The sequence below is a fragment of the Neoarius graeffei genome, chromosome 11 (genome assembly GCF_027579695.1).
Source record: "Neoarius graeffei isolate fNeoGra1 chromosome 11, fNeoGra1.pri, whole genome shotgun sequence".
In the NCBI taxonomy this organism is placed as follows: Eukaryota; Metazoa; Chordata; class Actinopteri; order Siluriformes; family Ariidae; genus Neoarius; species Neoarius graeffei.
The window spans coordinates 69291228-69308118 of NC_083579.1; the positions used below are offsets into that span (position 1 = coordinate 69291228).

General features: G+C 41.5%; 1 protein-coding gene across 2 annotated transcripts in view; it reads left to right on the forward strand.

Moving 5' to 3' along the window:
* LOC132894602 (latent-transforming growth factor beta-binding protein 2-like) overlaps nucleotides 1-16891 on the forward strand; it is a 316258-nt gene that overhangs the window by 294467 nt on the left and 4900 nt on the right. For both annotated transcript variants that reach the window (XM_060934665.1, XM_060934666.1), the window contains 5 exons: nucleotides 1363-1491; nucleotides 3763-3903; nucleotides 4107-4280; nucleotides 5979-6260; nucleotides 10814-10963. In XM_060934665.1, the coding sequence (XP_060790648.1) occupies nucleotides 1363-1491; nucleotides 3763-3903; nucleotides 4107-4280; nucleotides 5979-6260; nucleotides 10814-10963 (876 nt within the window). The remainder of the gene's footprint in view (nucleotides 1-1362; nucleotides 1492-3762; nucleotides 3904-4106; nucleotides 4281-5978; nucleotides 6261-10813; nucleotides 10964-16891) is intronic.

Here is a 16891-nt window from a genome sequence, read left to right on the forward strand (position 1 = left end):
TTTACTTTAGCAGTGCTTTATATAGAACTTACTGGGGGGGTGCTGCGCATACTTAATGTTTAACAATGCTTTCAGTCAATAGTAGTCTCAGGCATGACCAAGGCAAGTCTTTTAATATTGTAGAAAATATTAGAGTGCAAGAGATGTTCATGTTCAGGAACTAAAGGCCCGTTTTCTGGATCTCTATGATATTTGCCATTATTCTGTCTCTCTGCCTGTCTATCTATCCATTCAAGATTTGAGATCTTCCATGTTTGAAATATATTTTAAGGTTATTTCAGGCACATAAATCAGAAACCAGAAGGACTAGCTTGTTGGCGGTGGATGCCTTTGGACATCAAGTTCTATTTGTTTCGGTTCCAGTGGAAAACTCTAAATGTTGCACAGATCCAGACTGTATTACAGACAAAGACATTAACGTTGCTGCACCGATCAGAATGTAGTGAAGAAGCGCAAGGAAAACTTATTATTTTAAGATAAAAGTTGTTTAAGACTTATAGCCAAGACAAAATTGAGATAAAATAGACTCAAGAAAGAGTTTGCACATTCTCCCTGTGCCTGCGTGGGCCTCCTCTGGTTCCCTCCCACAGTTCAAAGACTAGGATTATGTCCACTGGCTACCTTAAATTGCCCATAAGTGTGAATGTATGTGTGTGATTGGTTAGTCATTTCTGTGTTAGCCCTGTGATAGATTGGCAAGGGTGTACCCCACCTCTCACCCGAATCAGCTTGGATTGGTTTCAGCTTCCCCCATAACCCTGACGGATAAGCGGTATAGATAATGGATGGATGGATTCAAGACCAGATCTGGCCACAATCAGGATATGCTGATTCATAGGAATTACACTCAAAATGAACCACCTTGTTGTATCATATCATAATTTCATAATTTTTTTTTTTTCCATTTTTGAGCTTGGCCATGTATTGGCTTGAGAAATCACAAAAATATATACTAAAGGAAGTGCTCACACAAGCATGACTTTGGCTTTGACCACCAAGTGTTGTTTATCCATCTTATATGTAGTTGTCTTTAAAATTGACTGTAATTGTTAATGGTGTAACAATTACAGCTATCGGAGAAGTCCAGAGTGCTCATTTGGACTTTGATAATTACAGGATATAAACAGGGAGTGTAGTCCTCGTTTTACTAGGAGAAATGACTGATGTTTTTAAGGTCACATGCCCCATATTTTGTCATAGATAGATAGATAGATAGATAGATAGATAGATAGATAGATAGATAGATAGATAGATAGATAGATAGATAGATAGATAGATACTGTAGATTTGATCACTCAGATTGGAGAAATTTTTATATTATGCTTATCAGTTTTAATACGAATTAACTACTCTTGTCCACAGATGCAGATGAGTGTGAGCTGTATGGCCCAGAAATTTGTAAAAATGGTTATTGTGCAAACGTCTATGCTTCATATAACTGCTACTGTCACAGTGGCTATTACTATGACAACATTCGCATGGCATGTGTTGGTAAGTATTTTAAATTCATGTTCTTGAATGAATGAATGAATGAATAGAATTGATTAAACCACATAAAAAGATCTTTATTAATACAGTATGTTAAGAAGCTGAAGCATTTCAGTCCATATGCATTGATTTAGAGACTCCTTAGAAGTACCTGAAACATGAGCTCATGTATCAATTTGCCCTTGTTTTACATGCCAACTACATATATCATTTTTTGCACTTGTGTGTTAGTACATTTATTTAAACTCTTAATCTACAAAGACGTCATGCTTGTGCAATATGAAATTTCATAGAAAACTGTACAGTAATGATACTCATAGATAACCAAAAATAGATGAAGGGGCTATTTATAAACTGTCCCACTGACTCATGTCACGTTTTTATAAAGCTGTGCTGTAATTACAGCTGGTTTAACTTCAGCTGTCCCTCTCCCCCTTGCTTTATATATATATATATATATATAAAATACACACACATACAGAACCACTGACAGGTCAAGTGAATAATTACCAAATATTCCACAAAATCGAGTCGTACATGAGCTGATAGCCGACGAGGCACATAGAGCCGAGGTGGCTATAAGCCATGTATGACGAAATTGAGTGGAATAATTGTTTTATTCTATCCACATTCACTGGATTTTGAGAAACAGAGCATTTTTATTTTTATTTTTTTGCAAATTCGATAAATAAAAACTTTATACAAAACATATGACAAAATCATTTCTGCTTAACAAACTGGCAAAATGACAGTAGCAATTTGGGAAAAATACTATAATAATAACTCTTGAAAAATAAAAAAATGATACATTCTTACCATCAAATACTTTCATTCCATATTTTGTTGCGCTTTTTGTATTTTTTGGCATTTGTTTTCGAGTAGAGTTTTCATTTTGTCCTCAGTTGGTTCAGCAACACGCTCCGCCATTTTGTTTTTCTCTACTTACAGTATATGAGCTAATAGTCTAGTAATAGAGTAGCCAATCAGAGTGCGCGATTGCTCATATTCAGTGAATGTGGATATAATAACATTGATTATCTCATTACAATGGCACCTGAAAAGGGGGGATACATTAGGCAGCAAGTGAACAGTTAGTTCTCGAAGTTGATGTGTTGGAAGCAGGACAAATGGGCAAGTGCAAGGATCTGAGTAACTCTGATGATGGACAAATTTTGATGGCTCGACGACTTGGTCAGATCATCTCCAAAACGGCAGGTCTTGTGGGGTGTTCCCAGTATGCATTGGTTAGTACCTGCCCAAAGTGGTCTAAGGAAGGACAACCGGGCAACCGGTGACAGGGTCATGGGCACCCCAAGCTCATTGGGGAGCGAAGGCTAGCCCGTCTGGTCCAAACCCACAGAAAAGCTACTATAGCACGGATTGCTGAATAGGTTAATGCTGGCTATGATTGAAAAGTATAAGAACACACAAAGCACTGCAGTTTGCTACGTATGGAGCTGCGCAGCTGCAAAATGGTCACAGTACCCATACTGACCCCTGTCCACCGCCAGAAGCACCTACAATAGGCATGTGAGCATCAGAACTGGACCATGGAGCAATGGAAGAAGGTGGCCTTGTCTGATGAATCACATTTTCTTTTACATCATGTGGATGGTCAGTGTCACTTACCTGGAGAAGAGATGGCACCAGGATGCACTATGGGAAGAAGGCAAGCCAGCAAAGCCAGTGTGATGCATTGGGCATCGGGTTCTGCTGGGAAACTTTGGATCCTGGCATTCATGTGGATGTTACTTTGACACATACCATCTACCAAAATACTGCTGCAGACCAAGTACACCCCTTCATGGTCACGGTATTCTGTAATGGCAGTGGTCTCTTTCAGGAGGATAGTACTGTATACCTTGACAATCTGCAAAAATTGTTCAAGAACAGGACAAAGAGTTCAAGGTGTTGACTTAGCCTCCAAATTCCACAGATCTCAATCTGATTGATCATCTGTGGGATGTGCTGGACAAACAAGTCTGATCCATGGAGGTCCCACCTCGCAACTTATAGGACTTAAAGGATCAGTTGCTAATGTCTTTGTACCAGATACCATAGCACACCTTCAGAGGTCTTATGGAGTCCATGCCTCGAAGTGTCAGAGCTGTTTTAGTGGCACAAGGGGGACCTACACAATATTAGGCAGGTGGTTTTAACGTCATGGCTGATCAGTATATATCCATGCTGTTATGCATTGTAGATTGAACAGGCAGTCACAGCACATCTGATTATGAATTTGGAATAATCATTTATTCTGAAAATTTGCCTCAGATGATGATGAATGTAAGGAAGAGAATCAGTGTGAACATGGAGAGTGTGTGAACACACCCGGCTCCTTTAACTGCTTCTGCAATCCTCCTCTGATCCTGGATGATACACAGCGTCGCTGCATCTCTGCCAACAGCACAGAGGGTGAGCCTCTGATCACTCACACACTGATATGTGCTGTACTATTGATTTTCTTGTCAGTGAAAAAAATACATTCAAATACCTTGGAAGTGAAATATTAGAGCAATACTGTTTTGCCCAAATGCCTTTTCTCATGCTATATATGTACAGAATATCTTTATGTACTTTATGTATTTATGTATATATGTATCTGTTTCTGCCTGTAGGTATTTTCCTTGATGAGGATTATATTCACACAGACATTTGTTGGCAGAAACTTAAACCTGATACCACATGCATCAATCCCATGCTTGGTATGCAGACTACATACACGGAGTGTTGCTGTCTCTACGGCGTTGCCTGGGGGTCACAGTGTGCCTTCTGCCCTGAAAAATCATCTGGTGTGTTTTTATAATTATTTCTATCGATACACAACTCTCTGGAAATGTTAAACCAACATGATAGAATACATACATCTATAACCCCAGTTCCAAAAAAGTTGGGGCACTGTATAAAACATAAATAAAAACAGAATGTGAAGGTTTGCAAATCATGGAAACCCTATATTTCATTGAAAATAGTACAAAGACAACATATCAAATGCTGAAACTGAGAAATTGTATTGTTTTGTTTTTTTTAATATATGCTCATTTTGAATTTGATGTCAGCAACACATTTCAAAAAAGTTGGGACCAGGGCAACAAAAGACTGAAAATGTTGTGCAATGCTAAAATAAAATAAAATATAATAAATTGGTTAATTGGCAACAGGTCAGTAACATGATTGTGTATAAAAAGAGCATCCCAGAGCGGCAGAGTCTCTCAGAAGTAAAGATGGGGAGGGGTTCACCGCTCTGTGAAAGACTGCGTGAGCAAACAGTGCAACAATTTAAGAATAACGTTCCTCAATGTAAAATTGCAAAGAGTTTGGGGATCACATCATCTATGGTGCATAATATCATTAAAAGATTCAGAGACTCTGGAGAAATCTCTGTATGCAAGAGACAAGGCTGAAAACTGACACTGGATGCCTGTGATCTTCAGGCCCTCAGGTGACACTGCATTAAAAGCAGACACGTGTCTGTAGTGGAAATCACTTCATGGGCTCAGGAACACTTCAGAAAACCATCATCTGTGAAAACAGTTCATTACTGTATCCACAAATGCAAGTTAAAACCAGATATAAACAATATCCAGAAACACTGCCATCTTCTCTGGGCCCGAGCTCTTTTACAATGGACTGAGGTGAAATGGAAAATTGTCCTGAGGTCTGATGAATCAAAAGTAGAAATTCTTTTTAGAAATCATGGACACCACGTCCTCCAGGCTAAAGAGGAGAGGGACCAACCGGCTTGTTATTAGTCTACAGTTTAAAAGCCAGCATCTGTGATGGTATGAGGGTGCATTAGTGCACATGACATGGATAGCTTGTACATCTTGGAAAGCATCATTAATGCTGAATTTTATATATATATATACATTTCAGAGCAATATGCTGCCATCCAGACAAAATTCTTTTCAGGGAAGGCCTTCCTTCTTTCAGCAAGACAATGCCAAACCGCTTTCTGCAAATATTAAAACTGCATGGCTCCATAGTAAAAGAGTCTGGGTGCTAAACTGGCCTGCCTGCAGTCTCCCATTTAAAACATTTGGCGCGTTATGAAGCGCCAAATGTTTTAAAATGAGACCCCGAACTGTTGAGCAACTGAAATTGTATATCAGGCAAGAATGGGACAACATTTCTCTTTCAAAACTACAGCAGTTGGTCTCCTCAGTTCCCAAACATTTACAGAGTGTTGTTAAAAGTTGAGGTGATGCAACACAGTGGTAAACATGCCCCTGTCCCAACTTTTCTGAAACATGTTGCTGAGTTCAAATTCAAAATGAGCATATATTTTTCAAAAAACAATTAAAATTTATGTTTCAACATTTGATATGTTGTCCTTGTACTATTTTTAATGAAATATAGGGTTTCCATGATTTGCAAATTATAGCATTCTGTTTTTATTTCCAGTTTACACAGCGACTCAACTTTTTTGGAATTGGAGTTGTATATAAATGTCACACATCTAACCAAAACTGTAATGTGTCTCCACACAGAGGATTTTGCTATGTTATGTAACCTGCAGAACAGAGGCTCAGACAGCCTACGGGAGCAACCAGGCTTTGAGTATGGACCTGATACTCCACCAGAGAGACCCAATCGTCCAGGATACTGGCTTGACGTTTTGGAAGGTGAGACCTTCTATGGACCCGAAGGCCCTTTGAGTGGGTCCATCTTTACTGATCACTCAAATGACTACACCTCCAGAGATGGAGGACGAATACCTGTGCCCAGGCCCCGAGAGCACCAGCCACCCCACCAAGTTAACCCCTACAGAGGTAGCTTCCTTCTTCCATATGATAAACATACTTGTGCATGCACAATTAATTACATGTATTACCTTTCTAATATGAATATATTACATTACATTACAATACATGGCATTTAGCAGACACTCTTATCTAGAGTGACGTACAATGAGTGCAAAAGTCAGGTACACTAAGTGCTGAACTTCTAGACAAGAAAGTTCTAGTTCCAACTGAACAAGTGACAACAATACCTAGTGTAATATTCTGTTGAAGTACCAATACTCAAACAGCTGAGGAAATAAACCAACCAGATAAAGTACAACTAAAGAGAACTCAAATGGCTAACCCCAGGCTAAACGGTACACAGCCTGGACTGGTCTAGACCGAAGTGCAGTTGCACAGTGAGGAGGGAAGCAGGGAAGAGGTGCAGCCTAAAGAGGTGAGTCTTCAGTCTGTGCTTGAAGGTGGTCAGGGAGTCAGCAGTTGTGACCTCAATGGGAAGGTCATTCCACCAATGGGGAGCCAGAACAGACAGCAGTTTTGAGTGGGCTGGGCAGGAGTGAAGAGGAAGGACCAGGCAACCAGTAGTAGCAGACCGTAGGGATCTGGCTGGCGTGTAGGGGTGGATCAGTCTCTGGAGGTATGCTAGCCCTAACCCCTTAACAGCCTGGTAAGCTAGCACCAATGTCTTAAATTTGATACAAGCTGTGATGGGTAGCCAGTGCAGGTCGACAAGCAGAGGAGTGACATGGGAAGAACGAGGGAGGTTGTAGACCAGAAGAGCTGCAGTGTTCTGGATGAACTGCAGTGGTCTGATGGCAGAAGCTGGAAGGCCAGCAAGGAGAGAGTTGCAGTAGTCTAAGCAGGAGAGGATCAGTGCTTGGATCAGGAGCTGAGTAGAGTAGGTGGTAAGAAAAGGACATATCCTTCAGATGTTGTAGAAGAGGAATCTACATGTCCAGGTCACTGCAGCAATGTTTGCTGAGGAGGAGAGTTTGTCATTGAACACAACCTCTAGGTTCTTCACACTGGGTGAAGGAGATCTAGAGATGTCCCCCAGGGAGATGACGATGTCCAGGGGTGGAGAAGATGGAGCAGGAATGTAGATTACCTCCATCTTGCCTGGGTTGAGCTTCAGGTGATGGTTGTCCATCCAGCTCTAGATGTCACGCAGGCAAGCAGAGATGTGAGCGGAGATCTATGTGTCAAAAGGAGGAAAGAAAGAAGCAGTTGGGTGTCATCAGCATAGCAGATAGACCATGAGCAGAGATAATTGGGCTGAGAGACTGGGTGTAGAGGGAGAAAAGAAGCGGACCAAGGACTGAACCTTGAGGGATGCTAGTGGTAAGTGGGCATGGCGCTGATACAGTACCAGACCAGATAACCTGGAAGGAACGACCAGAGAGGTAAGACTTGAACCAGTCTAGGGCTGTCCCACAGATCCCTATAGCTGATAAGGATGACATGCAGGAGGATGGGGTGATCAACAGTGTCAAATGCAGCAGAAAGATCAAGGAGAATCAGGACCGAAGAGAGGGAGGCAGCATGTGCTGCATGAAGTGCCTCACTGACAGAGAGAAGCACAGTCTCGGTTGAATGTCCGGCTTGGAAGCCGGACTGGTGAGGATCCAGGAGGTTGTTCCGTGAGAGAAAAGAGGAGAGTTAGCAACAGCATGTTCAAGCATCTTTGACAAGAAGGACAGAAGAGAAATGGGGTGGTAGTTCTGGATGACAGGGTCTAGGGTGGGTTTTTTTTTTTAGCAGACGAGCGATGTGGGCCTATTTGAAGCTGTAGGGAAAGTATCCAAAGAACAAGGAGGAGTTAAAAAGGGAGGAGATAAATGGGAAGATGTCAGGAGTGATGGTCTGGAGGAGAGATGCAAGGATAAGGTCAAGGGCACAGGTGGTCAGACGGTGAGAGAGCAGGAGCTGGGAGACATCTGAAGTGGAAAGAGGGGAAAAAGCAGAGAGCAAGGGGGAAGAGACAGGGAAGGTGGGGAGGGGGTGGGATGGGGAGGTAGGCGTGGTGAAGGAGTTGTGGATGGCTATGATCTTTTCCTCAGAAAAGACCGTGAAGTCCTCTGCAGTGATGGTGCAGCTGGTGGAGAGCTGAGGATAGAAGAGAAAACAGAAAACAGTTGATGAGGGTTGGAGATGGAGGTATGAATTTTGGAATGATGAAACTTGATCTTGGCTGATTTGAGTAAGGCTGTGAACTCAGCAAGGAGGGACTGGTAGTGGGACAGGTCGCCAAGGGCCCTGGATTTTCTCCACTTCCTCTCTGCTGCATGTAGACCAATTCTGTTGGAGCAGAATGTTTCAGACATCCAGGGACTAGGAGGAGAAGATCTTGCTGGCCTGGAGACAAGAGGAGATAATGTGTCAAGTGAAGAGAAGAGAGAGGAGAGCAGGGAGAATGCAGCAGATTCATTGGGGAGACTGGCAAAGGATTCGGGGGGGAGGGAAGCAGTGACAGAGGAGGGAGAGAGGGAGCAGAGGTTATGACAGACTGTAACAGTGGGGGTAGGAGGGGGGATGATGGGTGGAGAGGAAGAGGGAGGGAGAATGAAATGAAGTGGTGGTCAGACAAAGGGGTAACTGTGGGATCTGAGGCAGAGCAGTTTCTGAGGAAGACCAGGTTGAGAAGGATGCCAGCTTTATGGGTTGGAGGAGAGTGCAGCAGAGAGAGATCAAAGGAGTGGAGTAGGGGAAGGAGGGCAGCAGAGTGAGAGGCTTCTAGGTAGAGGTTGACGTCTCCCAGGAGCATTAGTAGGGTGCCATCTTCTACAAAGGAGCTGAGTAGGGTGTCCAGTTCATCAAAGAAATGTCCCACAGGGCCAGGACGGCGATAAACAACGACAAAAAGGTTAATAGGAGAAGAAACTGAAACCGAGTGAAATTTAGAGAAGGAGATGGAGAGGTGGAAGAGTGGAAGAGGTGAGAACTACCATGACTGAGAGATCAACAAACCAGTGCCACTGCCACCATGACCAGATGGACGAGGGGTGTAAGAGAAGGAGAAGGAGGTGGAGAGGGCTGCAGGTGTTGTCAGTTCTCTGTCAGTGCAAGGATGTGGAGGGACAGGAGGGAGTCATGGGCAGATATGAAGTTAGCCTTCCATGTGACAGACTGGCAATTCCATAGTCCAGCAATGATCCAGAAGGTGTCAGTGGAGGTAGCTGAAGGGTAAATGAGGTTGGAGAGGCATCGTCCTTTCGGGGGGCCATAATAACAGAAGCACCTTTTGTGGGTGAGACCACAAACAGGAATGGTGTTGAGACACATAATGAGCAGGTTATGGGAGAGGAGGAGAGATTTTGGGAAGGAGCGTTGTTCAAAACCACACTAAGGCTACGAGACACATGACAACGGCAACGAGATTTTATTTAAAAAAATATCGCGTCCACATGGGCAACGGATCAGTAAAATATCAGGTACATATGGCAACGCAACGCTTGCTGGAAACGATGCAATACACATGCCACACCTCTACGTGCGCTGTAAGATGGTCCCATCGGAGACACCAGAACAATAGAAGAAGTAGGACGCATGCGCATAAACCCCTTCTTCTACCCGGCGTGAAGCACTCACAGGAACAAGCACACAACAACAAGAAGAAGATGGCTGCGACTACGCGAGGAAATCGTGCCTTCTGTGTGTACAAATTAATTTTATTAGTGTGCATAGTTTTATATAACTTAATTTTCTTATTGTGTGTGAACATTTTGAAAAGCAGTCTTATCCAATAAAAAAAGAAATTCAAGAAATGGTTCAGTTACTTGTTTATTTAAAAGAAAAGCTGTGTACAAAAGTGAATGCAATGCAGTGGTTCATACAAAACAGCGAGAGTGCTGCTTGTTCTAGTCATGTGGTTGTGACGTCATCGTAAACAAATCCGTTCTACTCATCCAGACGACTTCGCAACGGCGCCGTTGCCAGATTTTTCCACTCTGGACCCCGTTCTCGTTTTGGGGCACCCAAAACGCCGGTGCCGTGTGGACGCCAGGCCAAAACGATAAACAATTTTATCAGATTCACCTGAATCCGTTGCCGTGTGGACAGCCTCTAAAAGCTAAGCTAATTAGCAAATGAAAAACAGCCGATTGCTCATGCAATCAAAACTGATGGACGAATCCCGTCTAGTAGCAAAGCAGATGTAAACATAAGCAGTAGCACACACCTAACAAGCAGCAGATAAACAGAGTATTCAGCAGGTACGGTACAAGCAGCAGAAAAACACACAGTATTCCAATCACAAAAACAAGTGGCAAAACACAGAAAACTTTGCCTGCTCAAAAAGTAATCCATGGCTCCAGTAATCAACGACAAATGCACTCAACTGATTTGTCAACAGTAAGCTCAATCTAATATAGTTGTTCGAAACCACACTAAAAGCCCAGCTAATTAGCAAATGAAAAACAGCTGATTGCTCGCACAATCGAAACCGATGGGGGAATCCCGTCTATAATATAGAAGTAGTATAAGTAGTAAAGTACTATGCAGAATTTTTTATATGCTATTTGTAAACATACAGTAATATGAAAGTGTCTGTGATTCCATATTGTCTGCTATTTTTCTTTCAGATCATAGTGCAGGATTTGAGGGTTTGCAAGCAGAAGAATGTGGTATCTTGAATGGCTGTGAAAATGGCCGATGTGTCCGTGTGCGAGAGGGCTACACATGTGATTGCTTCGATGGCTATGAACTAAACTTAAGCAAGATGGCATGTATTGGTAAGATATTTTATTGCCTTGCTCTTTTCTCTCTCAGTTTATTAAATTAGTTAAAATACATATATATTAGAGATGATCAGATCGGATATCGGAGAAATATGTTGGATATCAGACCTTAAAACAAATGGCAAAGACTGGAATTTGATTTGGTAAAGGAATGTGTTTTTGCAACTGGAATGTTTAGACATAAAGAGACTGTGTTTTTTCTTCTGTTAGGATTGATTTGATTGTATGTATACTTTATTCTGTTTATTATATTTACAATATAATTTATTTTTGTGTGAAATAGTTTAAACTGGAGTGCTGTATTTTTTTTTTTAATATCAACTTTTTTAAAGAAAACAATGCCAGATGGGATGGGTATCAGTATCAGCTGATACTCAAGGCTTCGGTATCGCTAACTAATTCGATTTGCGATTCAGTTTGATTGCAAACTGAAATGCATATGTGCATTTCACTATAAAGCACCATCAAAGTAAAAGAAAATAATCAAAGTGTGACATCAACTGTGTGAGGAAATCACACTTGGCTAAGAAGGTTTTAGACGACATGAGGTTTTGTCTGACTGACAGTTTTTACCACCATATTTTTAAAAATGGCTCTTTACCTAACATGATCTTTGCAGGAAGATAGCCTAGGCAAGATTAAAAAGAAATATAGCTGCAAGCAGCAATGAGGGGGCCAAGCATCCCAGCAAGACATAGTTGCCATGGAAACTTCATGTTGTTTAGTAAAGGACATGGCTGTATGCACTCACAGCAAGTTTCATATCAATTGACCAAAGATTGGCCAAGATATGAGCTTACCGTATCTCCTGTTTGGCAGCTTTGCTGTCAAATACAATCTCTGTACAGAAAATGACAACATGTTCTGATGTCAGGATCACAAAAGGCCTGTCCTGAAAAAAACAAAACAAAAACAGGTTTTTAGACCAAAAACATGAAGAATAATGACTAAAAAATGTGTTTCCTTATATAGTGCTACCTGGGATGTTCAAATGGGATAATTGTTGCTGGACACCCTCAGGGCAGTCTTCAGTGATTTCACCCAGTTTGGTGTAGCTACATAAAAGCATTACTGAGAAATACAGTGGTGCTTGAAAGTCTGTGAACCCTTTAGAATTTTCTATATTTTTGCATAAATATGACCTAAAACATCATCAGATTTTCATACAAGTCCTAAAAGTAGCTAAAGAGAACCCAGTTAAACAAATAAGACAAAAATATTATACTTGGTCATTTATTTATTAAGGAAAATGATCCAATATTACATATCTGTAAGTGGCAAAAGTATGTGAACCTCTAGGATTAGCAGTTAATTTGAAGGTGAAATTAGAGTCAGGTGATTTCAGTCAATGGGATGACAATCAGGTGTGAGTGGGCACCCTGTTTTATTGAAAGAACAGGGATCTATCAAAGTCTGATCTTCACAACACATGTTTGTGGAAGTGTATCATGGCATGAACAAAGGAGACTTCTGAGGACCTCAGAAAAAGCGTTGTTGATGCTCATCAGGCTGGAAAAGGTTACAAAACCATCTCTAAAGAGTTTGGACTCCACCAATCCACAGTCAGACAGATTGTGTACAAAATGGAGGAAATTCAAGACAATTGTTACCCTCCCCAGGAGTGGTCGACCAACAAAGATCACTCCAAGAGCAAGGCTCAAGAGCAATAGTCAGCGAGGTCACAAAGGACCCCAGGGTAACTTCTAAGCAACTGAAGGCCTCTCTCACATTGGCTAATGTTAATGTTCATGAGTCCACCATCAGGAGAACACTGAATAACAATGGTGTGCATGGCAGGGTTGCAAGGAGAAAGCCACTGCTCTCCAAAAAGAACATTGCTGCTCGTCTACAGTTTGCTAAAGATCACGTGGACAAGCCAGAAGGCTGTTGGAAAAATGTTTTATGGACGGATGAGGACAAAATAGAACTTTTTGGTTTAAATGAGAAGCATTATGTTTGGAGAAAGGAAAACACTGCATTCCAGCATAAGAACCTTATCCCATCTGTGAAACATGGTGGTGGTAGTATCATGGTTTGGGCCTGCTTTGCTGCATCTGGGCCAGGACGGCTTGCCATCATTGATGGAACAGTGAATTCTGAATTATACCAGCAAATTCTAAAGGAAAATGTCAGGACATCTGTCCCTGAACTGAATCTCAAGAGAAGGTGGGTCATGCAGCAAGACAATGACCCTAAGCACACAAGTTATTCTACCAAAGAATGGTTAAAGAAGAATCATGTTTCGGAATGGCCAAGTCAAAGTCCTGACCTTAATCCAATCGAAATGTTGTGGAAGGACCTGAAGCGAGCAGTTCATGTGAGGAAACCCACCAACATCCCAGAGTTGAAGCTGTTCTATACGGAGGAATGGGCTAAAATTCCTCCAAGCTGGTGTGCAGGACTGATCAACAGTTACCGGAAACGTTTAGTTGCAGTTATTGCTGCACAAGGGGGTCACACCAGATACTGAAAGCAAAGGTTCACATACTTTTGCCACTCACAGATATGTAATATTGGATCATTTTCCTCAATAAATAAATGACCAAGTTTAATATCTTTGTCTCATTTGTTTAACTGGGTTCTCTTTATCTACTTTTAGGACTTGTATGAAAATCTGATGATGTTTTAGGTCATATTTATGCAGAAATACAGAAAATCCTAAAGGGAGCACAAACTTTCAAGCACCACTGTAGCATCACTTCCTGTTTGGCGGCTTTGCCATTGAATATGATTGCAGAACAGGAAATGGCAACATGTTGAGATTTCAGGATTTAAAAAGGCACAACTTCAAACAACAATCATAATTTTAGACCAAAGATGTGAAGAGCAATGACAAACAAACAAACAAACAAACAAAAAAATTAATTCTCATTATACACCCCCGAGTGGTGAAATGATTGAACTTTTTTCTGGACTCCCTTTGGACGTCGTCTTGATTCAGTCCACCAAGTTTGGTGTAGTACATCAAAGTGTTGATGAGATATAGGCTCACTTACTGTTTGGTGGCTTTTCTGTCGAATTCGATTGGCTGTTATGGGAGAAGGCTTTTGAAAATCAAAAATCCATGTGATAACATTTATGAGGCTTAGTCTATAGATTGTCTCTGACAAATTTGGTGAAGATTGGACAAAGCTTCTCCTAGGAGTAGGGAAAAAACACTTTTTGATCAAATCCAAAATGGTGGAAAAATTGCACTGAACTCAGCTTGAGCCAAGGAATCCAATGGTACCTCATTTTTGAAAATCAGGCATGCAGTTCAAAAGTTAAATGCATGTCCAACTTTGACCTGTTAGTAGTGTTAGAGCACTCAAGCTGCAAACATGAAACGGAGAAAAGCATCAGGGCACTGTCCACATTCAGTGTGTCAAATTTCAAAACCTTTTGCCATACAGTTCTATGGGCTGCCATAGACACCGTAGCAAGAAGAAGAAGAAGAAGAAAAGATAGAAACACCAGTGGGTGCCTACCCAGCTTCTCTGCTTGGCCCCCAATAATAAGAAAAGGTAGAAACACAATGGCTCTCATTTATGAAATGAACATCTCATCTCATTATCTCTAGCCGCTTTATCCTGTTCTACAGGGTCGCAGGCAAGCTGGAGCCTATCCCAGCTGACTACGGGCGAAAGGCGGGGTACACCCTGGACAAGTCGCCAGGTCATCGCAGGGCTGACACATAGACACAGACAACCATCCACACTCACATTCACACCTACGGTCAATTTAGAGTCACCAGTTAACCTAACCTGCATGTCTTTGGACTGTGGGGGAAACCGGAGCACCCGGAGGAAACCCACGCGGACACGGGGAGAACATGCAAACTCCGCACAGAAAGGCCCTCGCCGGCCACGGGGCTCGAACCCGGACCTTCTTGCTGTGAGGCGACAGCGCTAACCACTACACCACCATGCCACCCTGAAATGAACATATGACAGAAAACTGGGCATACGGTCATGTACATGCAAAGCTCAGCATTTATCAATGCGGACATGAGTAGAGGCTATGATCAAATCTCATCTCACGTACACAAGTTTTCTAGTCAGCATGGACATGTAGTACTGCATAGTATATCTGACTGAGTGGAAAATTATTGAACCTTGTATTCTGACTGGCGTCTAAGCAAATGCAGCCACATCATCACATAAAAATATGTAGTATATGGCAAAATATTGTATTTTGTAAAGGCCTACATTGACTATGTATCATTTTTCCATAATATAAATAGGTATTTTCAAATTGTTTGCAATTAACGGGGTTAACAGTTTTTTGGCATAAGATTAATTTCTTTCATTTTGAGATAGGCTACTATTAGGCTACTGCTGAAATAATTACAAGCAATTACAATTAAGCAACTAAAAGCAATATGTTGGATAAAGGAGAACTGAAGGAAAATTTTTTTATTATCAAAATTCTATTTATCTCATTTTATTAAATATCGGAATGCATTTTTGATCGCTATTTTGTCACTGCTATAGCAAGTTACGAGTGTTTGAAATATGCTGTAATATATCAGTCCATATGTCAAAGCAATGGCCGTAAATGAGATTCGTTGAGACCTGTGCGAGACATCGTAGGACGGAAGTAAAACGTACAGCGGAAATCAAAGCGACTGACATCTGCCAACGTTGTTAAAAGACGCGCGCGCCCTCTTTCGAATGCTGATGTACTCAAGTCGGAAGTTTTGTTTGTTTTGATAGAAATCAGGAAAGTTTGAAAAAAGTAGGCAGTAATCGTCATTTAAACTCGTTTTTGTGCAATATTTCATTTGGAAAACAGTTTTCAAAATGGCGGCACTGACACCTGGCTGACACTTCTTCACGTTTCTAAGTCTCGCACAAGTCTCGTGAAGATCGCGCGGATAAGCGACGCCTGCCGTGGACCAAACGAACTAAATTCAACATGGCTAAAAACTGAATAGGCCGATACGTATAATATTTAATTGCAGTTAGTTGCCAATACTAGTCACGATATAAGGTTACTAAAACCGAAAACGTAATTGAATAACACGTTAATTAAGAAATAAAGCAAGTTTGAAAATGACTTTAGTTCTCCTTTAATTGGTTTGCAGTGTGATAGGTTAGATGCTTATTCAGGCAAGTAACTATTAAGTCACTTTTATCTTCCAAGGCATCCAGGGTCATGGTGTGCCAACATCAGGGCGGAGGACAGGTACTATCTCCCACACTGCTCACGGTTGCCTGGCTCTGTGGGGCAGCTCCAGGCCATTTTTTTTTGTGGCGTATTTGAGATCTGACCAGTTTTTCTTCACCTACTGTACATGTAAAGATTTGATATAAGCTATTTTATTACTATTATATACAGTATATCGTTCATAGCCTACATTTCACAAATGCATAAATTAAATATTCAAACATCAGCTGGAGTTCGATTTCTGTTGACTGTAGCAGTGATTTCTTGCCATACTGCATTTTTCTGACTTCCAGTGCTACTACTTTTCAAGCTGCCAAATAGAAATTATTCATTCAATTGGACTTGCAACATTAACGCTTCTATTTCAAGGGTGGAGAAGTTTCTCTTCTTGGCCATATTAAGCATGCTTATGTCGTAAAGTCTAAGGGCACGCCCTCTAAACCAGCGTTTCTCAACCTTTTTTCAGTCACAGCACCCTTCAGAAGTATGCAAATTCTCAAGGCACCCCCATATAAAATATACGCAGTCACGCTGACCATACGCTGACCCCAGCAGTGACGTTGTGACATGGGAAAGGGGGCCATGAGACAAATTTTGATGATGCATGAAGCGGCGATGATCTGCATTAGTGTAACTATCGTTTTTTGGAATTTTAATTCATTCTATTTATTTCAATGTTAGAATATATAATTTTTTGATGGCACCCCTAACGAAGCCAGACGGCACCCCAGGGTGCCGCGGCACCCCAGTTGAGAAAGGCTGCTCTAAACTGAG